At 38.4% G+C, this 24,890-nt stretch overlaps 1 protein-coding gene across 3 annotated transcripts in view; it reads right to left on the bottom strand.

Annotated features, from left to right (window-relative positions):
- Positions 1–24,890, bottom strand: part of cacna1ba (calcium channel, voltage-dependent, N type, alpha 1B subunit, a) — a 152,696-nt gene that overhangs the window by 40,184 nt on the left and 87,622 nt on the right. For all 3 annotated transcript variants that reach the window (XM_083526783.1, XM_083526782.1, XM_083526781.1), the window contains 17 exons: positions 21,849–21,938; positions 21,386–21,469; positions 16,923–17,141; positions 15,004–15,116; positions 14,679–14,791; positions 14,288–14,419; positions 12,304–12,376; positions 12,104–12,221; positions 11,921–11,988; positions 11,382–11,488; positions 8,553–8,606; positions 4,219–4,950; positions 2,875–3,059; positions 2,630–2,750; positions 2,289–2,418; positions 2,104–2,163; positions 1,673–1,779 (listed from right to left, as the gene is read on the bottom strand). In XM_083526783.1, coding sequence (XP_083382909.1) covers positions 1,673–1,779; positions 2,104–2,163; positions 2,289–2,418; positions 2,630–2,750; positions 2,875–3,059; positions 4,219–4,950; positions 8,553–8,606; positions 11,382–11,488; positions 11,921–11,988; positions 12,104–12,221; positions 12,304–12,376; positions 14,288–14,419; positions 14,679–14,791; positions 15,004–15,116; positions 16,923–17,141; positions 21,386–21,469; positions 21,849–21,938 — 2,506 coding nt within the window. The remainder of the gene's footprint in view (positions 1–1,672; positions 1,780–2,103; positions 2,164–2,288; positions 2,419–2,629; positions 2,751–2,874; positions 3,060–4,218; positions 4,951–8,552; positions 8,607–11,381; positions 11,489–11,920; positions 11,989–12,103; positions 12,222–12,303; positions 12,377–14,287; positions 14,420–14,678; positions 14,792–15,003; positions 15,117–16,922; positions 17,142–21,385; positions 21,470–21,848; positions 21,939–24,890) is intronic.

Raw genomic sequence — 24,890 nt, 5'->3', positions numbered from 1 at the left:
AAATACATGTAAGCCCTCGGAGCAGAAAAGCCCTCATTTGGGTTCTCAGGCTGTGTTCAGATTGTTATCAAATGCAACGATACATTTTATATGGAAAGAGATCATGAGATAAGATCATGAGACTTGGTTTTGTCCATCACAATGTTGTTCTTGAACAATGGCAGAGAAGTTGGGTGATCTAGCAAACATGAATGAATGACAGAAAGTCGATGATCACACTTACAGTATGCACAAACAGGTTAGAGTACAAACGAGGGAGAGGAAGAGACAGAGAAAGCATGAAGGAGAGAGAGTTAAGGCATTACCCCATGAAGCTCCTTCACGCCATTCGAACAGGTAGGAGAAAGAAGGAAAGTAGAGAGTGAGCACGAAATAGGAGAGATCACTCATGGTGTACAATGTGCACAACAGCTCTGACTCCACATTACAGAAATAACAAACAAAGACACAGGAAGTGTAAGAGAGAGCAGCTTTCGATAGAACAAGCACTTGAGACTGGAGGCTCGTAATGCAAAAACAAGAATCTTGTCATCTTTATAAGAAGTCCATTTATCTGCAGTCCATTTATACATTTTTATATGAACGAATACATGTTTATATGATTGGGAATTCCTGTGACTTAGCATGGAGCCTATGCAACCATTTAAGAATAAAAAGCAACCTTTTATCTAAACCGCAACAAATTTTAAACTTAATTTGAAATAGGTTTTTTAATTAATATCTTATATCATTTAAACTACCTATGATCATCAGATTTATTTTAAGCCTGTTTCTGACTACCGGTATATCTCTCACAATTCTGACTTTATGTTTTGCAATCCTGACTTTATTTCTTGTGATTCCGACTTTTTTCTTGCAATTCTGACATTTTTTCTCGCAATTCCCACTTCATTTCTCTTACTTTATTCCTGCCAATTCTGACTTTATTTCTACCAATTACTAGTTATTTTTTTACAAACAAAAGGTAACTTGAGCTATTATTTCTGCTCCTGCTTTAATGTTACAGTGCAACACGTACACAGAAGACAGTAGCTAAGAATACAAGATGATTGGGAGATACATGATTGGGTCCTCTATAACTTTATCTGTTGTTCCATTGATAGATGTACTGATTGTAGCCTATTTTATTTTCAATTTGTAAAGCTTTCTGGCACTACAAAGGGAGTGAATATGCCCGATTGGTTACAGAATTGCAAGAAAAAAGTCAATCAGGCAAACTTTTTTGTGTGGCAGAAACGGGGCTACCATCATTTCTAAACAATTAATCAATATGTAAGATATTAAAAGTTTGAGACCATCTTAATATATACAGGGTATGTTCAGATGAAGTTCAGAACGCATATAACTGTAGTTTAAAACCATAAGCTAAATGCAATCAATGTAGACAAGTCACAATTTGAGCTTCCTGTCCAAAAATCCTAAGAATAAGATTGTTTTCGCAAAACAATTATTAAGTTCAAACTATTAACCTTTATAAATGAAATATTTCTATCATTTGTACACTAATCAACACACACATTAAGAGGTTAAATGAGACTACTCAGTGTTTGTATATGAAATTGTCATTACCCCTTAAGGGAAGAGTGCAATCAATCGCAATAATGCTGAGGTTTTAACTAAGGTTACTGACATTTTTATACAAAATATGTAACTTACAAAGTATATAACTTACGTGAATGCGAATGCCACCAGGGCTCCGCTGACCACAATGAAATCCAGGATATTCCACAAGTCTCTAAAGTAGGAGCCTGGATGCAGTAGCAAGCCCAAATCTACCATCTTACAAAAAAAAAAAAAGGAGCAGAGAATGAAGTAAAAGCATGTAAAGGTGGAAACATTCTACATTTTGGTGTACATGGTTGTACGTGAATCACTGTCACCTTTATTAGATCGCACCTTTAGGCTATTATGCTAATTAATTCTTAAATCCGGATGTTAGAGACAGATGGCAAAGTAAAAAAAATTAACAAAACTTGCTAAGGGTAAAGTGACATCTCATAGTCACATCAGTGTCAAGTAAGCATTAATAAAAACACAGCACGATGAGATCTGAGCTAAGAGCTGCTTGCCTTTTAGTGTCTAAAGAAGGAAGTTTGTGCTCACCTTAATTACCATCTCAAATGTGAACACTCCGGTGAAGACGTAGTCCAAATACTTCAGCACCTTTCAAAACAAAAGGTAATGTTGAAGTTCTATTCTGAGATGCAGCATATTAAAACAATGGAAATGCACTGAGGTGAAACTGCATATAATTAGACTGATTTAGGTTTTGAATGAAACACACTCACGTAGTTGCGCAGAGCGTTGGCATTAACCGGGTCTTCTGCAGCCAGTGCAATGCTGCTCATGGCTATAACCATCAGGATGCACATCTCAAAGTATCGAAGGCTGACAATGTAGTGGCACAACCGCCTCACCCTGCATGCAAAAGATAAAGAGGAGATTCATATACATGCATATTCATAAACTGGAGCACAGATGGGAACACCATTGTGCAGCTTTAATGAACACTGTAGGTAGCAGAGCAAGTAGCTTGGGGCCAAAACACAGATTTTCTTCAGAGATTTTCCAAAAAAGTGCCTTAAATGCAAACACACAAAAACCCAAACATATACAAACACACACTCACGGGTTAGTCGGGCTGAAGATAAACATGGAGCTATATGGAAGGATAGGACGTGGACCACTCTGCTTCACCTCCTCCAGGTTCTTCTCAGTCATGGGCACTGTCTCACTGTCTATACTGTTCACTTCAGTACATAGATAGAGCAATTTTTTAGAGATAGCGATTTGTTACACAATGATGCATTCATTTTTTTGTCATGTCAAATTAGTGTTGCTATCATTTTGTAGCATTACATATTAATTGCATACTGGCTATGAGAGTGGTTTCTCCAGGTGGAGACGTGATGGTGACAGGGATGCGGACCCCCAGCCCTCCTGTGCGGCTGACATTTCGCTGGTTATCCGAGTCTTCTGGTTTCTCAAAACCCCACTGATTCCCCAGCGCAAGCTGATGAGAAGTCGCAGGCAGCATATCTCCACCCATTTCAGCTTGTCTAAAGCAGAAAAGTGAGAAGCCTCAGTTTGTACAACTCAATTCCTGAATAACTTACTAGCCAGCTAGCTTATATAAGAAAACCTGACAGTATTATAAGCAAAGATTTCAAAGGGTTTCTAAAATATTTTAAAGGTACCTTTAAATAATTTTTAAAGATGTTTGGAATCAACACTGCTAAACAACTTTGCTTGTTAATAATAGCTGAACTTACAGGATTTTATAAATGCTTTGCTAACACAGCCTGCATGCTAACATAAACAAAACTGACATGATTTATGAGAGGATTAAATCATATTCATAAACATTTAGAATCTTCCCTGATAAATTTAGTTAGCCAGCTAACAAAAAAAAAAAAAAAAAAAAAAGAAAACCACTAATATTTGTCTGGACCATATTTTGCTTTGATAGCATGCATTTGCTGTGGCATTGTTTTGATAAGCTTATGCAATGTTGCAGTATTTATTTTGATCCACAGTTGCATTAAACAGGATCTTGTAAAGATGATGGGGAAGTCGGACCGCTGTGTAAAGTATTCTCCAGCACATCCCAAAGATTCTCAAATCAGTTAAAGTCTGACCTCAGTCAATCATGTATGAAATTAATGTTTCTTGAACCACTCTTTCACAATTTGAGCCCAATGAATCCTGGCACTGCCATCAGGGAAGAAAAAAATTTGGAAAACCTGGTCATTCAAGAAATTAAGGTAGTCTTTTTTTGCTGAACCTATAGTATACCTGACAAACAGAAGCAGTCCCAGATCACAACACTGCCTCCACAGGCTTATAAGGTAGGCAATAGTCATGATTGGTGCATCTCTCATATTTTCCATGACCACAGGATATGTCTAGGAAATTAGAAGCTACTCACTGCATCAGATATGGTTAAATAACTTGTTGCCATCAGTGATACTACTGTAACACTGCAGTAATTATTCAGTGGAAGGCTCTTATCTATTTGCTTAGGTTAATCAACGAATAAAAAACTGTATTTGCTAACTATTTGGAGATCTTATGATGTCTTAGAATCAAAGAAAAAACTGAGAAACTAGCTGGTCCTATTGCTAGTTAGCATCTGTAGCAGATACGCTATTAGCAAGAAGAATATACATATTTCTGCACTATAAAAATAATCATGATTGAGTAATTGCAGTGCATTACCTGTGTTCTAGAGGGTTGCCCTCTTCTTGCTCTTCATTCTCTCTCTGCTCCCCAACCTCTTGTGTAGACTGCACCTTGCCAGCTCTTTGTCTGTGTCTCCTTCTGCCCCCGTTGCCCCCTTCCTCACCTCGTGAGCTCCTCTCTCCATCCCCTCTGCCTGAACGTGAGCCTTCTCTGTGATGGGGGCGCCTCTCGTTCTTGGCACCGACACCACCATTTCCCTCACGTCCTGCCCTATGTGAACGGTGGTGTCTGTGTTCTCCTCTAGCATCATGGCTGTGGCTGCGCTCACTCTTGCCATCTTTGGTCCGCGTGCCCTCAGTCTCCTTGTTGCGGCTGTGGTGCACATGGTGGCACGAGGCTCCAGTTTCACCGTTTTCTTGGGCTTCATTGGCTGCTCGCTCACGTTTTCGATGGTGGTGTTTACGCGGGGGCTGGGACTGAGGAGGCTCCATAGCAAGAGGGTCAGCATGTACCTGTGGGTTGGGGTCCTCAGGGGTGCCTGCTTCAACTCTCAAGTCTTTGGGTTTGTCCCAGTCACATCGTGGCTCCACCACCAGTGGCCGATCCAGGTGGGTGGTGACATCGGGCCGTAAGTGCTGGGTGGAGGTCAGGCGAGGGTTTAGTTCCTCGTGGTACAAGGCCTCACTGCTGGCTCGCATGTGCTTACGGATCTGTGTGGTCCGTTGCTCCCAAACTGACATCATCTTCAGTGAGCGACGCTGCTCTTGACTGACAAAGAAAGAAAATAAAAACAGAAAAAAAAGGTTATTTTATAATATAAGGTTTTTAGGAAACAAAGAAATGGGACCAGAAATGAACTTTGTCCATCCATGTAAAGACCACCTTTTAAGGAATAATGACCAATTGTTTACTGCTGCAAAGATTTTTCTGCACAAAATTTCAGATGGAAAATTTCATATCAAAATTATGGTATTATACTAAAAAAAGAGGGTCTTTATGGATGTCAAATAACAATAAACATGCTGTCTTTCCTATAATGCCTGTGGATTATATTTAACCAAATTGTCACCATGCATCCCGAACACAGATATAAGATACCCAAAGATCAGGAAAGTTTAAGGGTGGCTACAAAAGATTAAGCCTGGTCAGATAAAACTCTGAGAGTATCATAAATATTCATCTTCGAACTCGAGTTTCTTCAACTGCTGGATTGATTATGATTGGGACATGCAGGGGTTCTCACAGAGGTTTTCTCTAATAGGGACTTGAACACTTTTAAACCCTTCTCTCTGATCTCACTGACATTTATATGGATCTAAATCACTAATCTCAACAGAACAATGAGAAACTGCACACTAACCGTTGGTTGGTATCTCAATCATCTCATGATCATCTCATGGTTGGCATCTCATCTCATCTCATCTCATCTCATCTCATCTTATCTCATCTCATCTCATTCTTTCTTCGCATATCCCAGCGTGTTTGGAAGCTAGGGTCAGAGCACAGGGTCAGCCATGATACCCTGAAGTATCCGTATCATGGCTGGGATATGCGAAGAAAGAATTTTACTGTGCTTTAATGTATAATGTACAAATACAGGCTATTCTAAATGATGCTGCTCATACAAGTGGAACACTGAAGATCTTGCTATTTTCTATCAGTGTCTGGTCTATAAATAGCTAACATTAGCCCCTTTTGGAATAATATAAGTTTAAAATGTTTTCTTTGCTTCTAATTTAAATCAGAGCCTAATTTCTGAAGTGTGATATATGTAAATTATTTTGCCTTACACTTAGTATGGCATCGTTTTCACATTATTTAGCTGTTAACCGAAACTCAGGCATAATCATAATTAGGAATACTCTTCTGTTGGAAAGAAAGAGAGTGAGAGTGCATGCAAGCTCCTCCTTTTTACAAATCTAATCCAGGTTCAACTTAGTGCAGGCTCACTGGTTTCAGGACAGGAGACTGAAAGTATTGTATATGAGTAAATAAGTCATATATAAACAGTATTTTAATATTATAATATTGCAACAGGCAACAGGTTTACTGAATACACAAGACCTTAGAAGATAAGGGGCACAAAAACCCAAAATATCTACATGTTTTCATTTTAACAAATAACTACACCTTAAGCTGCAGGGTTTAAGATTTCATTCGTGACATGTGGGTTGTCGTTCATGACAGCTCCAGCAGACACATTCACACATCTGTGAGGCCCACTAACCTTGTCTTTCTGAAATACAGTGTGAAGGATAAAACCACAATGTCTACATACTTCTGCTTTGTGTACATTTAAACAAAAAATGCATTCTCTTTGTCCATTATTACTTAATCTGTGCATTTTCTTTCTTCAGCCTGTCAATTATTTTAGGCACAAAATAACCAGCCCCAACAAAGACCAAAAAGAAATTCTTTAAATTTCACACTCGAGTTTGTTTATACTCTCTCTCTCACTGGCTTTCTCCTGCCTGTCAGTGGTCAGTTGGACTTTTTTTTATGCAAAAAAAATTATATATATATATGAGCTGAACGGTGTACACACCCTGACCTCCCCTAACACAGCACCGAATAAAAATTACTAATATAGGACTGTCAGGGCAACTGAGAGAACCAGAGACATGTGAATTTATGTGCAGTATTTTTTTTTTTATTATTAATAATCATGTTTTCTAACAGTTACTTTGACTTCTGCTCGGCTATAAAGAGGCGCTGTATAATAAACTATAATTGCAGTTCACTACGAAGCCTCGCTACTAAAAAAGCATCTTAACCTCAGTGTCTAAAGCTTCTGTAAATTCACACATTAGTTGTTTTTATTTATTTTAAACTGCAATAAAGAGAGTTATGAAAATCTTCGTTTTTCCAATAACGCCAATAAAAACAAATAAAAAGAAATAAAAAGCAAAACCCATGAGCATTAATTTGTTCTTGTGGTTAATTGAAGAGAAAATGTTTACCCCAGATGCAGGAAATGAAGGATGGGAAAATACTGTCACATGTCCAGTCTTACACATGTATACACACCAACCACAATGATGAGTGCAATGCTGGTACATATGACTTAAATACATATACAATACAGGGGTGAGTATGTCTCAGCAGTGTCCTTCATAGAACCATTACCTCAAGTAGTGATGGGCAGGGGAGCAGACATAATTCCTAAAACACACGAACATACAGTCAAATACAAACAAACACACAGACACACAGACACACACACACACACACACACACACACACACACACACACACACACACGGAATTCCCGTAGTGCTACATGCAAAAGGTTAGAAAACATCTGACAGGGAAAATACAGACAAAGAGGTAAACAAATAGACACAGAAAAAGCATGAACCAATAATACAGGTATAAAAAAATAAATATATAAATCATAATAGAAATAAAATAACATAGAAGTACATGTAGGCACTAGTAACAAATGTCTTGCTTCTTCATAAAAAATAAATAAATAAATAAATTCACTCCTTGGAAGTGGAAAAGAGAGAGCGATAGAGAGATTGAATTCGAATTAAAGGCACAGAAAAGTTTTTTTCTATGAAGTTTGAATGATTTTTAAAGTTCTGCTGTGAATATATCTAGTCTTGCATAGCTGAACAGCTCACTGTATGTGCATGTGTGTGTATGTGTGTGAGTGTGTGCCCGCAGATGGCAGGCGTTCCAGGCTTTAGTGGGCAGAAGTGCTGACTCACTCGACACCAGTGACAGCACTTGTGGTAGTAACACTTGTTCACATACACACAGCTGGCTCAGAAAATAGAGGACCGACTGCCAATGACACTGCTACGCTAACAGCTAACAATGAACACACATTTTAAAACAGTTTATCTCTGTTAAAACAGAGATAAGTTCCATCCCAGTAAAAACCCACTCTCCTAGAATTTAATGTATGTCTAAGAGTAAATGCTGCAGTATTGCTAATAAGATTAGGTCTAAACCAAAAATTTTTCCTATTTTGACATGCCATGGTCAAAAACAGTATGAAATCAATGTGCTTGTATGGATGTGCATAGTGGAGGCCGGACACAAAAAATGTGCTGTCACAGTGGTATTTTCGAACCTATTCATATCTAACTAAAATACAAGGATATGTACAATACTGAGCTACATAGAAGAGAGCAGATAAAGCCTGTAAACCTATGCTGTATCAAAGTATCATATATGGACAAGTATAAGAGCGTAGACTTATTACAGGAGATGCAGCACATTCACAGCTCTGATCAATGCACATTTAAAGTGAGTGAAGATGGAAAGATGGTCTTTAGACAGAGATTGAGTGTAAAAACAAAACAAAGAAATAGGATGAAAAATGCAGGAGTACAAGGTAAGTAGAGAGTAAAGAAACTCACGGGGAATCAGAGCTGGAGTTGGAGGAGCCGTGCGACAGCGCCCCTCCATTGAGCCTTATAAAACGGCACAAAAATCAAAGAAAGAACAGAAGGGAAAAAAGATCGGACGGGAAAGAAAGAGCGGAGCAGGGCCTGAGCCAGTGGAGATGTCGGTCACAGACTCTGGCCCTACGCCACAAAAGTCAACTCAATCTCAACTGAAACATGATAGACATTTCAACTGAATGAGAAAAATAACATACGATTTAGCAACACATTTATCCTTCAGGCCAATTCAAATTAACCCTTTCATGCAAATATTTAAAAACATGATCCAGGTTCTTTACATAAACTTGTACAGCATATGAACTTCGAACTTCTAATTATCACTTATAAAAAAAAAATAATAAAATCACAAATGGTGTAATTATACAATTCTTCAAAAGAATTCAAACATTCCTCCTGATATAAAAACAAATTCCTAAATGTCTTTATGACAACAAATTGTTCACAATTAATTATGAAATATAGTAATATTATAAAGTTCTGGAATATAAGTAGTTGTGAATGCATGATATAGCTGATAGTAAGTTAGAATAAGCTACTGTATAGCATTCGTTAGAATTTGTATATCATATACATGATATAGAAGCTAAAAAGACAAATAAATAAAAAAAATATCGGATAATCATTTATTTGATACTGCTAAGAGAGATTTCACATATTTTACAAAATGATTGATTATCCAGAAGTCTGGATACTGATACTATACATGAAAGGGTTTTCATACTTTTAAAGGCATTTATTGGAGAAGGAAAAATGTCTTGTAAATACAGATTTTAGATAATTCAGAAAATAAATTAAATTCAGGGGTGGACAAATCAGTAGCCCAGGTGTCCAGGTCAAACAAAGTTTGTGTATAGGCACAATATATTTTTTTTATTATTATTATTTTTTTTTTTTTATCATAGTTCCCTGGTCAACTCAGGTTCAATAACCACAACAAGAAAAGAAAGCACTACCCCTTACTGACTTTCACAAAACAAGTTTTTCATTTAGCATGTATCATTTAGTATGTGACACACCTGTCTCACCAGTAACACATGCCAAAATCCCTACACCTGCTCCTCTATTTACATTCACCATTGTGTGATCTGGCTGTTGATAGAATGGCTTTTACAGATTATCTGATGTATGGATGACAGACATGGATGCATTGAAGCACCTGCCTTTTCCAGCTAAATGTGGTTCATCCCCAGATTGTTGCCACAAAGTTCCATACACAACTGAATAAGACGTTGTTGGATAATGCTAAATTTCGACTACACTATAACGACCATAATGGCTTTAACTAGAAGACTCAAATCTTTTTCAGCTTGACCATGTCCCTGTAAACAAATACAGCTCGATGAGGATATGGTTTGCAAGGGTTTGACTTGAAGATTTTAAATGGTCTTCTATAGAGGTCTGCTTTAATCCAATCGAACACCTTTGAGATAAACTGGAACATTGACTGCACCCCAGGCCTCCTAACATACATCAGTACCTGACTCTACTAAAACCCTTGTGGCTGAATGAGCACAAATGTCCATAACCACAGTGGTACAATATTTTCCCTAAAAAATGGAGGTTATTATAACAGCAAATGGGGACTAAATATAAAAGGAAATGTTCAGAAAGCACATACAAATATTATGATCAGGTATCCATGAACTTTTGTCTATATATTGTATATGAAAACCAAGCAAAATTCAATTCTGTGTTAAGATATCATATATATAATTACTCTCCTGCTAGAATAAATACATTGTACTTTGAATCAGAAGGTTGTGAGCACAAAGCCCAGCACCACCACGCTACCAATGCTAAACACTTGAACAAGGCCCTTAATTCCTCAGTTGTATAAATGAGACAATAGTAAAATGTTTTGGATAAGGGCGTCTGCCAAATGCCATTAATCCAATCTCATAGCTGTTACATTTACATACCACTTACTGACATTTGGTCAAGAGCACATACATGATTACAAACCTTATTGTGTATTAAATCACATAACAACCTAGCTAGCGCTCTATTTGTTATCATTTACATTTATTCACCACTTTTGACCCTAGTCACTTATGTTTCCAGGTAACCATGTTTACAAGCCTGGTAGCAGACCGGAGCTTTTATTTGCCTGGAGGGCTATGAAATGAATGAATGATTTGTCCACGCCTGTAAACTGATACCAACTCAAGCAAAGAACATTCAAAATGTAAATGTTATTATAATCCTTAAACAAACGGAAAAAAAAAAAAAAAAAAGCACTACTAGGTTGGAATGAATACTGGTTAAGAAAAACAAACTGACCATAATGACATGGCAGTTAATGTTTAAAAATTTTTCTTCTTTAACCTTAAAGCCCATTAGAGCAACATTATTCTATTTTGCTATAAAAATGTGCAGTGAAATGTATTTTATTTGTGTACTAAATATCCTCAGTCAGTAATTTATAATCGATGCGTTAAGAGATAGTATTAGTAAGAACTACTGGAAATGAATACTTGAATGTCCTTTACAAGCCTATTGTGCTTCATAATATGCTGTTTATGCATCATGGCTAAACAAGCATATCAAATTCTCAGGCCTAGGGGTATACTGAGGACAGAACTTCCATGAAAATAACATTCACACACACACATAAACTGTAGATTTGATGAAGTTACACATACACAGACACAGACATTTAAACAGTCCAGACACTAATGAATTTAAGACACATACAGTAGATTACAACATATACTGTACAGACAAGAAGTTTTCAGAGTTTTCTCACTGGTGTATTGCAGCAGCGGTGGGATTATTACTTACGCTGCGAGAGAGATGCTAGCAGCTGACATGGGGCTGACTTCCTTCACCTCTTTAGCTTTCTGGAGGGCCAACTTTTTACTGATGGCCTCCTCCTGTTCTTCTTCATCCTGTGATAAATGAGGGTTTAATGACTTAACGTATGACCCACATTTAGGACTCAACAAATCAAATCCTGTAATGTCCCAAGGGACAGATACTATACATGCACCTTCCATGTACTCTAGTTTCAGTATTAATGTAAAGCCATAAATCCTGACCGAAACGTAGCACTCCATTAGTGTGAGTTACTGAGTGAGATGAGCATCAGTCAACGATAAACAGCTGACATGGACAGGGCTATGGAGCCAATAAAGGGCTGCCAGGTATGGCACGGTATGAAGATTGGATCTAACCCTGAAAAATGTTATTTAACTCTGAAAGCATTAGATGCACATGGAGAAATGTGTGTGTGTGTGTGTGTGTGTGTGTGTGTGTGTGTGTGTGTGTGTGTGTGTGTGTGTGTGTGTGTGTGTGTGTGTGTGTATAAATGAAAGCACTACCTTAGTGAGTTCCTGTGCGTTGGCAAGGTTGTCGACAGCGATAGCCAGGAAGACGTTAAGAAGTGTGTCTGAAGTCAGATGTGAGTTAAGGAAATTAAACACACATGAAGCACTGACACCACGCAGTTTCATAATTTCACCATGTTACACGGTGCTTCTTTTCCAGCTGATACATAAGGATACAGTTTCCAAAAAGTGTGAGGACGATGAAGTAAACAGAGGAGAACATGCCACTGCCCACTCCTCCTTGAGATTCAATCCCATGATACATCACTGCATTCCAGTCCTCTCCTGTCAGAATCTACAACACAAATCACGTCTCTGATGTGACCTTACAATCCACTAACAAAACAAATCATTGAAAACATGGATTCGGCTTTTACCTGGAAGACTGTCAGGATTGCTGCTGGGAAGGTGTCAAAGTTCGTTGTTGGGGTCTCGTCTTCAAAATTAAACCTAAAGTACAGAGAAAAACAAGTTCTTTTAGGTTACATATAGAAAGATGTAGTGGTAGGATAAGCAATATAGGTGCATACTGTGTAAAATACACTTGAGACCCAGAAATGTTATTTAAAAAGTCTCTCATTTAAGTTACTCAAACCAGGAACCAGTAAGTCCTCCTTCTTTTACAGTACACTGCACTTATCATTACTCTTAATAATAATGATTTAAAGATCCTACATGATTTAATAGCTTAGATATTAGTATAATAATAAAGGATCATCTCTGCACCTTTACCTTTATAAATGATGCAAAGAACTATAAAAAACACACGCATATAAATGAATATGCATAATCATACTGGTTCCCTTCACAAAGCCCTGAAAAAAGAATGATGCTGACTATAGTATGCGACCAGTTCATTCATTTGTATTTATGTATTTCTTACCATTATATCACTTTTCTCTGGGGTGTACTGGAAGTCAGAACAGTTTCTTGTTTTGTTTAAGTTTTGAGTTGTTATTCTTTATTACAGCTGAATTACTGTTATTGCCCTCTTACCAAACAGCATAATACAAAATAGCGATTAAAGATGTTAGATGAATATGTCTGAAACCTATTTAGACAATGATAAATGTATGAATTGCTGCCAAATGTGCTTCAACTAAGTAGTGATTAAAAGGTCTTAATACTGATGTGATATTCATTCCTTTAATATTTCATTTTAATATATTTTTTAAAGATTTACAGACATTTTTAGAATTTTTCACTTTGTCATTATGGGGTACTGAGTGTAGATTAATGAGAATGAAATATGATTCTATTCTCAAAATAACTATAATAAAAATCCCTAAAAAAAACCTACTGGACTGTAAGAGGGTTTAGGGAACTCTTGTGTATTAGAAAAGCTTATCAACGCTGGCATTTTTATGATCTGCTTCATCTGCTGCTCTACATGCCTGACCCATCATACATAAATGTGTGCATGGATGAACTCTGCCACTGAGTTTATCAATTTTATTCTATTTAGAATACAAAAACACAATAACATTTGTGGAAACTATTTGTTTATGCAAGTCGCTGATCACTGTGGCGGATCGTGTCACTCGATGTTTACACGTTTTTACCTCGCGGCAAAAGTGCACACGAGCGGTTCCTCTGTTACACAGCTCTATCAATAATTCATTGTAGACAGAAATGAAGACCTTGGCTATTTTTTTTGTCATCCCAATGGAATCCACTGTTATTCCCTCCCCACACACAAATACAAACATAGACAAAACCCAGATCTAAATTTACAAGATATTGTTTTTGAAAAACGACAAGAGAAAATATTATCTTTGTTAATATTTCTTAATGTCTAGATCATGTTATGTAGATACTATTTAGTAAAATGAAGAAGATGTATTTTAAGGTGTCTGTGACTGTATTAAATACTATAAAATCTACAGAAATGGACAAAACATAAAAGACAAAGTTTAGGAGTCAAATTGTTTTCTTTCTTAGGTAATTAATTGTTAGAATAATGTTAAGATAAATGATCATGAGTGTGGAATTGTAGTGAATTTCTAATTGGATTTATTCTTATACATTATTATTATGCTATTTAATTACAAATTTAAACTGAATAAACTATTATTATTATTATTATTATTATTATTATTATTATTATTATTATTATTATTATTATTATTATGAGCATAGTTGTAGTTGAAGTGTGTAGTTGTAGTAGTAGTGATTCTGACCAGGAAAGATCACTAAAAGAACAAATGAATGAATGAATGAATGAATGAATGAATGAATGAATGAATAAATGAATAAATGAATGAATGAATGAAAGAATGAACGAAAGAATGAACGGACGAACAAACAAACAAACACATTTCCACATTAAAGAAAGATGACAGAAGGAGTGTGAATACTCACTGTCCCCCAAAAAGCTGCATTCCGAGCAGAGCAAACACCACAATGAAGAGAAACAGGAGGAACAACAGGCTGATAATAGACTTCATTGAGTTCAGCAGAGACACCACCAGATTCCTCAAAGAGTTCCAATACCTGATCGAACACACACACACACACATACACACAAACACACACAAAAAGACAAATACATCACACCCAAAAAGCTTTCAGGGAATCAATACAGCTAGCATGCATCCGAAATAACTTTGTTTCCGAAAGGGAATACGTCTGAGAAGGAGTCTCAGAAAAGACAATAAATCTACAGCAGATTATAATATGGAGGCAGCGCTTCGGAAATGGACATCCACTTTGAAATACGATAACAACATCAGGGATATTTCTCTTTTCTCACTTTGTAACCTTGAAGATCCTCAGCAGCCGCAGAGCTCGTAACACGCTGATGCCAAAAGACGCCCCCGGTTTAACAGCCGCCCATATCACCTCGAAAATACTCCCTACAATCACCTGGACATAACAGAGACAGAATGGACAAACATCCTAATACACTCACAAGATTTGTGCCCTTTCCTATTTCTTATTCCAGGGCAACAGTAATTCCCCAAACACATGCCTGAAATATACTGCATGGTGCTTTATCACTACTCAAGGCAGTAATAGCAGTGTATGGTATTTCAGAGGCAATTCATCACAGTCGTTTGCAGCAAAAAGACACTCACGCCAAAGTCGAAACAGTTGAAGGAAGAGTGGAAGTAGCTCCGGGGGCCGAGGCCGTACATCTTCAGACTCATCTCAATCAAGAACAGGCCCAAGAATACAAACTCTGCCAGATCTGTAATAATGAATGGATCATTTCATACATTTAAAATGTAACTTAAAACACTTCATGAGAAAAATTATGCAAAATTGAATTTCATTTTGGTTTCCAAAAACAATTTCAAAATATGATTCGACTGACCACAGAACTGTTTTCCATTTTGCCTCTGTTACTTTTAAATAAGCTTTGCTCAGAAACGACTGTGGCATTTCTGCACAGTATCATCTTCACATATGGCTTATTCTTTGCATAATAGAGCTTCAACTTGCATTCGCTTATGATATGCCGAAGTGTGGTCACATACAATGATTTCTGCAAATGTTTCTTAGCCCATGCAGTGATTTCATTACAATATCAATAAATTTTCAGTATGTTTCCAGATAGGGGATAGCCTTTGAAAGACTCTTTCTAAAAGATTTACAGTAACTTTTTTAAAGTACTTTCTATAAGACTTTGCAGTAACACTCACTTCACCAGCCTTTTGTTGCCCCATCTAAACTTTTTTGAGACTTGTTGCAGTCATCAAATTCAAAATTAACTTATTTTTTCCCAATAACAATAATAATAATAATAATAATTATTATAATTATAATTTCCTCAATTTAAACATTTTGCTATGTTTTCTATGTTCTATTGTGAATAAAATGAGATTTAATGAGTTTTGCAAATCATTGCATTCCGTTTTTTAATTAGATTTTAAAAACCATCCCAATTTTTTTTAAAGTTCAGGTTGTAGTAAGTTTTATTTTAAATTATAATCTTTCAATTATCCTCCTCATCTTTTAAAGCAATGCAGGATAGCATAATACATTTGGAAGACAGCGCTTTCTGAACACTTCTGCATGCTGAGTGTCACTAACTTTCTTTCGGCTTCTCCCATTAGGGGGCGCCACAGCGGATCATCCGCATGTTTGATTTGGCACGTTTTACGCTGGATGCCTTTCCTAACGCAACCTTCCCCATTTATCCGAGCTTGGGACCAGCACTAAGGCTTGTGCAACCTTAATGGCTGGGGTTGGTTCCCTTACCGGGGATTGAACCCGGGCCGCAGCGGTGATAGCGCAGCATCCTAAACACTAGACCACCAGGGAACTTGCATGCTGAGTGTCACTGATTAATAAAAAAACAGGATTCCACCTCCCTGTCTCACAGTTGAGATCAACTCTGCAGAGTTCACCAACCAACATCCAGATTCAAACTCACAAACTCCAGGCGATATTTTTTTGCCATGTCTCTCAAGGCAGATTGTTTTCTTCATAATCACATAAAAATTGTGTCAGGTACTGCATGTTAAGAAGTTAATACAGAAAATCCAAGAGATATTAGCTCAAATGTACCTCTCTTTTCATATATGTTATAAATATACTCAAAAATCTTGCCCATCTTCTGCCTTTGCTTTTGGATCTTCTCAGTTGAGACCAGCTCGGCAGAGTCCACCAACCCCCACATCTTTCCTGACATATCTGTTCTAACGCTGCCAGATTTCACATACCGCCTTCTTCAGAGCAGGTCTGGAGATTGAGCGGGTCATGACAAAACTTCTTTTCAAACTATTTTTCTGTTGATTTTGGCTTATGTACAGTATCAGTGTCTGTCTTGTTCCATCCAGGATACACCCACAATGCATTTTTAACTGGAATTCTATTTTGTGTAGACAAAATAAAAAACAACTTGTTTTTCAGAAAGAACATTATGCATTTTTCAGGATAATGCATTCTTTTTCTATCCACAGGATATAAGAAGTAAAGGTGTGTATAGGAGTATTAACACAAATGCATTCCGAAAAACTGGACTGGTGTATTGAAGTCAATGTCAACTTACAGAGAGCATAAGTGAGCCACTCAGGCTGGTCGTAGTGCACTATAGCCACACACAGTGTGTTCAGGCCCACCAAACACAGCACAGTCCAGTAGAAGCCTTGAGACTTCACCATGCGCCGGATGAAGAAGCGCACTCGCTTTTCTTTCCTGCGCAAATACGAGGAGCTCTCATTCTTGCTGCTCTTCACGCTGGCCCGAGCAAACGGGGAGCCCTGGGGTGCTGAGGATGGAGAGAGGAGGGAACAGTTACACAAAGCGACTAAACTGCTATCACTTCAAGAATGATAGCGAAGGATCTGAAACATGTGAAAGAAGTAACAGTAAAAGAGGCTGTGGCCCATTTCATGGTGGTCCATTAAGACAAATAATGTCAAAATGTCTATGATGTATTCGTACCTAATTTAAAGCACAGAAGGGAACACGAATTCCAGATTCTACATGTGCCACAACTCTAGAAATGCTCCAGCCACATGTACTAAACCAATATACATACTCAACATAATTGGCACTTATATTTTATGGTGCAATAACAATTCAATAAAATGTTATTTATATAGCACTTATAAACTGGCCAGTGTTACAAATCAGCTTCTGAATACACAGTAATAGAAAACCCTGCAAATTTCCCAAAATGTGACACAAATTTGAGAAATTGAGTTACAAAGATGCAACACTAATAAATGCTTTATAAATGCTGGCTGATGAAGCAGCATGGGTGCGGCGGAGCTCTTGTCCCGACTCTGTGTCTGCCTTCCAGACCTCAGTGCTATATTAAACCCTTAGCAACTCAAATTAAACTAAAATGTCAAGGCCGGGTGTGAAAAAGAGACAGAAGTGAAATATTGGCCCATTAGCATCTTATAATTTGCCCTGTGAGAGACGAGGAATAATCATTTCAAGGGCTATTTTAATCTGGAAATCTGACACAGGAGAAGCCTCTAAGGCTGGACCTGCCCCTCGATCTACCCACCTACACACACTTTTCCACCACCTCATGCTTGCTTTCTATTCGCCCACACACTAAAAGATAATCAAATGCAAAAAAAATGCTAAATCACTGATGCAAAGATTGACTAAAGTATGAGATTAATACTACATTTTGCACTCTTTCTGTTCCTTATGTGACTGAACTGGAATTATTTATAATCCCACTATCAGACTTTAAATAGAACATGATGGGTTCCACTTTTAACTATCGCTCAAGGTTTCTTTATCATGTATTCTCTAGATAATTTTTTTCTTCAAGCCATTGTCTTCTCTGGATTTCTAAACATAAAAAAATCTTTTTTTTTGTAATATTGCCCTGTTGCCCTGCTTGTTCCCGAAGCTTCCAGTCTGCAGTGGTCAGTGTCTATCAAATGTGGTCCAAGGAAGGAACAGTGGTGAACTGGCGACAGGGTCATGTTCGGCCAAGGCTCATTTATGCATATAGATCAAATCCAACAGATGAGCTACTGTAGCTAAAATCTGTCTTCTTCTTCTTCTTTCGGCTGCTCCCATTAGGGGTCGCCACAGCGGATCATCCGTCTCCATACCACCCTGTCCTCTACATCTGCCTCTTTCACACCAACTACCTGCATGTCTTCCCTCACCACATCCATGAACCTCCTCCTTGGCCTTCCTCTTTTCCTCCTACCTGGTGGCTCCATCCTCAGCATTCTCCTACCAATATAATTCATGTCCCTCCTCTGCACATGTCCAAACCATCTCAATCTCGCCTCCCTCACCTTGTCACCAAAACATCCTACATGCGCTGTCCCTCTAATAAACTAATTTCTAATCTTGTCCATCCTCGTTTCTTGCTACCTCCAGCTCCACCTCCTGTCTTTTACCCAATGCCACTGTCTCTAATCCATACAACATCGCAGGTCTCACCACAGTCCTATAAACTTTCCCTTTCATTCTTGCAGATACCCTACTATCACAAATCACTCCTGTTACTCTTCTCCACCCACTCCACCCTGCCTGCACTCTTTTCTTTACTTCCCTAACACACTCTCCATTACTTTGCACTGTTGACCCCAGGTACCTGAACTCCTCCACCTTCTCCACCTCTTTTCCCTGCAACCGCATTCACACACATGTACTCTGTCTTACTCCTACTGAATTTCATTCCCCTTCTCTCCAGCGCATATCTCCACCTCTCCAGGCTCTTCTCAACCTGCTCCCTACTCTCACCACAAATCACAATATCATCTGCAAACATCATAGTCCAGGGAGACTCCTGTCTGACCTCGTCCGTCAACCTGTCCATCACCACTGCAAACAGGAACGGGCTCAGGGCTCCTTGATGCAGTCCAACCTTCACCCTGAACCAGTCTGTTGTACCTACTGCACACTTCACTGCCGTCACACTGTCCTCATACATGTCCTGCACCACCCTCACATACTTCTCTGACACACCTGACTTCCTCATACAATACCACAACTCCTCTCTTGGCACTCTGTCGTAAGCTTTCTCTAAATCCACAAATACACAATGCAATTCCTTCTGTCCTTCTCTATACTTCTCCATCAACATCCTCAAAGCAAATAATGCGTCTGTGGTGCTCTTCCTCGGCATGAAACCATACTGTTGCTCACACATGGTCACCTCTTCTCTCAGCCTGGCTTCCACTACTCTTTTCCATAACTTCATGGTGTGACTGATCAACTTAATTCCCCTGTAGTTACTGCAGGTCTGCACATCTCCCTAATGCTTAAAGATCGGTACCAGCACACTCCTTCTCCATTCCTCAGGCATCTTCTCACCTTCCAAAATCCTGTTAAACAATCTGGTTAAAAACTCCACTGCCATCTCTCCTAAACATCTCCACGCTTCTACCGGTATGTCATCTGGTCCAACCGACTTTCCATTCTTCATCCTCTTAATCGCTGCTCTCACTTCCTCCTTACTAATCCTATCTACATCCTGCTTCACCAACTCCACATCATCCAACCTTCTCTTTCTCTGATTTTCCTCATTCATCAGCTGCTCAAAATACTCCCTCCACCTTCTTAACACACTCTCCTCACTAGTCAACACTTTTCCCTCTCTATCCTTTATTGCTCTAACTTGCAGCACATCCTTCCCAGCTCGGTCCCTCTGCCTGGCCAATCGGTATAAATCCTTTTCTCCTTCCTTAGTGTCCAACCTCTCATACAGCTCCTCATATGACTTTTCCTTGGCTTTCGCCACAACCCTTTTTACCTGCTGCCGCATCTCCTTGTACTCCTGCCTACTTTTCTCATCACTCTGTCTATCCCACTTCTGTTTTGCCAACCTCTTTCTCCTTATGCTCTCCTGCACTTACTCATTCCACCACCATGTCTCCTTGTCTTGCCTTCTATTTCCAGATGTCACACCAAGTACTTTTCTAGCTGCCTCCCTCATCACTCCTGCAGTAGTTGCCCAATCATCCAGCACCTCTTCACCCCCTGTCTGACCTCTTCCCTGAACCTCACACTACACTCTTCCTCCTTCAGTTTCCACCATCTTATTCTTCTTTCAGTCCTCACTCTCATCCTCTTCTTCTTCACCTCAAAAACCATCCTACAGACCACCATCCGATGCTGTCTAGCTACACTGTCCCCCGCCAACACCTTACAGTCTCCAATCTCCTTCAGGTTGCATCTCTTGCATAGAACATAGTCCACCTGTGTGCACCTTCCTCCACTCTTATACGTCACCCTATGATCCTCCTTCTTCTTAAAATACGTATTCACCACTGCCATTTCCATCCTTTTAGCAAAATCTACCACCATCTGCCCTTCCACATTCCTCTCCTTAAAACCATACCTACCCATCACCTCCTCATCACCTCTGTTCCCTTCACCTACATGTCCATTAAAGTCTGCCCCAATCACCAATCGTTCTTTCCTAGGTACACCATCTACCACTTCATCTAATTCACTCCAAAATCTTTCCTTCTCCTCCATCTCACAGCCAACTTGTGGAGCATAGGCACTGATGACATTTATCATTATCCCTTCAACTTCCACCTTCACGATCATCACCCTATCAGAAACCCTCTTCACCTCCACTACACTCTTACTGTACTCTGTAGCTAAAATCTGTAATATGTATTAAAAGGTATAATTTTCCTGAATTAAAGCAGGGTAATTAGACTTATTTTGTACTTCGTCCACCAAAATTAAAATTATAAGATACATTACCATTACATTACTATTAAGATTGGAAAACTGTATAATATTAACAAACTTTTTAATCCGTACTTATAGGAGCCTTAAAGGCCTTGGTCATGTTTGTAAAAAAAAAAAAAAGGATCTGCTTTGTAGATGCATAACACTTTTTTTTTCTTTTTTTTATTTCACACCCACCTGCTGCTGCGGAAAATCTAACCAGTTCACCTCTGGGGTATAGTTTGTACCTGCCCTGTACCTTTTTGGTTGGATTTTACAGGATCCCAGTCCTGATGAACACCTCTAGATGTCTCTACGATTAATTCTAGGCCTAATGCTTACCGACTGATGAGATATCTGTGAAATGATCTTCCCCTTCTTCTGCATTAATGAGGTCATTTTTGCTCTTCTTGGACCTTTTTAAAACTGAAAACGAGACAAACGTTAAAACTAGAATGAGAAATATCATTAAGGAGTGGAGGAGACAGAACATCTAAACTCAGCACACTGAATGTAAGAATCTAAATACAAAACATACGTGACATTGAACTAAATGGATTTAAGAGATTAAGACAAAATGCACAGAAAGACACAGAATGCAGGTGGTCATATTGCTTCTGCAAGAGCTGAGTCTTCAAACTGAATGTAAAAGTTGATGAGTAAAATAATAGTTTTAACAATAACAAATCTAACTGTTCTAAAGTATTTGTTAGTGTATAATAAATAGGAAAGGTACTATAATGTAAATTAGTTATTGCAGAAACAACACATATTTAACTCGTGAAAAACGCTGGTCAGTTCCAACCTGGGTTGTTGCATTTCCTTTTGTACCAGGCACCATCCAGTGGAGACTTCTCCTCAGCATTCTTGTCCTCCTCAGCAAGCATGACTTCCTCTGAACAGGGAGAACAAAGAACACTAACATTCAGCAAGAAGATTAAAGTTTTTTGACAGGGATGTCATTGAGTGCTCATTGTTTCCACCCGGTTGAACAGACCTGTTAGGTAAAGTCCAGAGATGTTGAAAACATAGCACTACTGTTAATTCCTGCAGATCTGGGTTAAGAGACTTTACCTGCACCAACTTTAATCTGAAAATGTCAAGTGTTTACACACTAAGGGAAGGACACATATATTCTTTGAGAAAGACCAGGCTGATAAATTTTCTAGAAAAAAGTAAAGTTGCTCACTGTTAAGCAGACACAAATTAAAAGGGTTCGTATGATTAAACTCTTGGGGAAAAAAGATTCTAAAGAGTTTTTTGTATATTTTAGGGTTTTTGACTTCTTAAACAGGACCCATTCTTTGTGCTGTAATAACATGAAAAGAGGGAGAGGTAGCCCAGTAGTTAAAATGTTAGCTTAGGATCCCAGCACAATCAACCTGCCACTGCTGGGCCCTTAAGTCAGGCCCTTAACCATCAACTGCTTATTTGTATAAAAGAGGCCATTGTTTGTTACACTGGATAAAGGTCAGTTCTGAAGACTCGTAAATATCAGAATGTAAATGTATGTAAACTTCATTTATTGGTTTCCCATAAGCACAAGCTACAGGACTTGTAAATATGCTTGATATAATTCTTTATAATTTTATTACAATCTGGAAAAAATCTGATTAACGCAGCCAAGAATTATTAGTTTCAACTAGTTTTTTTCTGTAGTTATGCCACGGGTTTCCAATGTGAAGTCCTGTACATTCTTTATCCTGGATTTATTATTTAGGCTTTGTTTTATTATTTAAATATATTCATTTATGGTGTTTTGGTGTTTAGTTTTTACATGTTGATATACTACCTAGTAAAAGCCACTTGATGTTGTCAAGGAATGTGCAATAGTTAATAAATCTTTATGTTGGTGCAATTTTTCACAATAACAAAATAGCAAATACACTTTTAACTTGAATGTGCTGTTTTTTTTAACTCGTAGTAAAATTTTTATATAGTAGCACCATATATATGCCTTCATAGCTGTTTTTTATATTAACATATCAAATTAAAGAGTGCAATAATTTAGTTATTTTAATGCCTCTCCAAGAAGAGAAAGATGGAAGGCGTGTAAAGTGCATTTTTGTGAAGGAGTGAGCCAAAAATAAACACAACCAAACATATATAATGCTTGTTTCAGTTTTGGGCTGAAAGTGGTCCAGCTGTAACTTCTGTTTCCATCATGCTTGAGCTACAACCTCATCAAGTTTGAGCTGTGGCTGTGTTCTGGCAGCCAGATATAAATGAATTCATCATCGTTACTGCATGGCAGTATACAGGCCAGATGAAAGTGTGAGTGTGGAATGGCACCAGGCCATCACTCAGTCGTTGCCTGCATGGATTTGAATTCTGATCTTGGGAATTCTGTCACCAAAAATTGTAGATTACAAAACCACATCACCTTCAAATTAAGCTTTTAGCATTAAATTACACACGGCTGTATGCAGTTTTACTGGAGCATGACTTGCTTTATTCTTGCTCGAAAGTACCATGACTAGAGGAGACTGGCAAATTACTACTCCAAGTCTATTAAATCTCTGCAGAGCAGGACTGGTGGGCTGCTGGACCACGGCAAGCTTCACGCTGAGAAGTGGCTAATTAGCTCTTGCACCATTACAGGAAAGATGTTTTTCATGAACTGCTTGTATGAGCTCCTTTGCAACATAAACAAATCTGCATCTTTCTCATTACGGACTTATAGCATCAACATGAATTGCTGTTTAAAGGATAAAGCAATTAAATAGATCATGCTTGGCTAAACCTTAATTATACAGCAAAAAGATTTATGAAAATAACACAATGACTATTTGAGTGCCTCACAACCTGAAAACACAGAGTAAATCTCTAGGATAAGCAAATGGACCTCTTAGAAAGATCTGCACTCTTACAACAGGAAACTGGTCACAGGTCAGCTTAACATTACATATATATTTACTCAGAAGGAACTACTCCTATTGCTCCCTTGTTCATTCTTGGATCAGGACCTTTCTGCCAACCAGTGATAAGACAAGATAATTGCCTGGTCTGACCAGCTACATGCGATACACAGGCTAAGCTTTGTCAGTTTTCAGTCTTCATTATTAAATCCAGGAACACTGGAGACTGGTTCTGAATGAACATCAGTGAACACCACAGAGTAACACACACACACACACACACACACACACACACACACACACACACACACACACACACACACACACATACACACACACACTTCACACCTCAGAACAATTTACAGCAGCCAAGCCACATACTGTCGTTTTTTTTTTTTTGCACAATAGAAGCAAACTGGAGAACATAAAGGAAAGACAGTGAGAGCATGCTAAACTTTGCAGGATTAAACCAGAATCCTTGATTTAAACCAGGGTCCTAAAGGGGTGTCAGTACTACCCATTGCACCACTGAGCAACCAATCAGCTTGGTTATACACCTTAATAACTTCCCTATGGGCCTGTTGTTAAGAAACCAGTTGTAGTTCATCTGTGGCCACAAGTCAAAGCTTGTCCACCCCCTGTCCACCCAGTGACACTGGCCAGTCACAGTCATCTATAATCCCATGTATGTAAAAGAAGGCAGACAGTGCTCTCTTTGGAGTTTGTTGCACTCGACTGTGATGCATCATGAGAAGCAGTCAGTCAGTCTTCCACATTTGATAGCCATTTGATTTTACTCAGAACAAGACTGTACCATCTTCTAAAAATCAGGATTCATTTTGCCTGTTTTGTGACAAGAATTAGTATGAAGAAATAAGAGTAACTGATCAGCTGAGGGTTAAGGGCCTTACTCAAGGGCCCAACTGTGCCAACTTAGTGGTGCATGGGTTCACATTCCAGTATCACCAAGCTGCCATTGTTAATTCCTT

This window comes from Silurus aristotelis (assembly GCF_946808225.1).
Source record: "Silurus aristotelis genome assembly, chromosome: 23".
NCBI classification, from domain to species: domain Eukaryota; kingdom Metazoa; phylum Chordata; class Actinopteri; order Siluriformes; family Siluridae; genus Silurus; species Silurus aristotelis.
The sequence above is the reverse complement of the archived record's forward strand: the minus strand, read 5'-3'. Positions and strand labels throughout refer to the sequence as shown.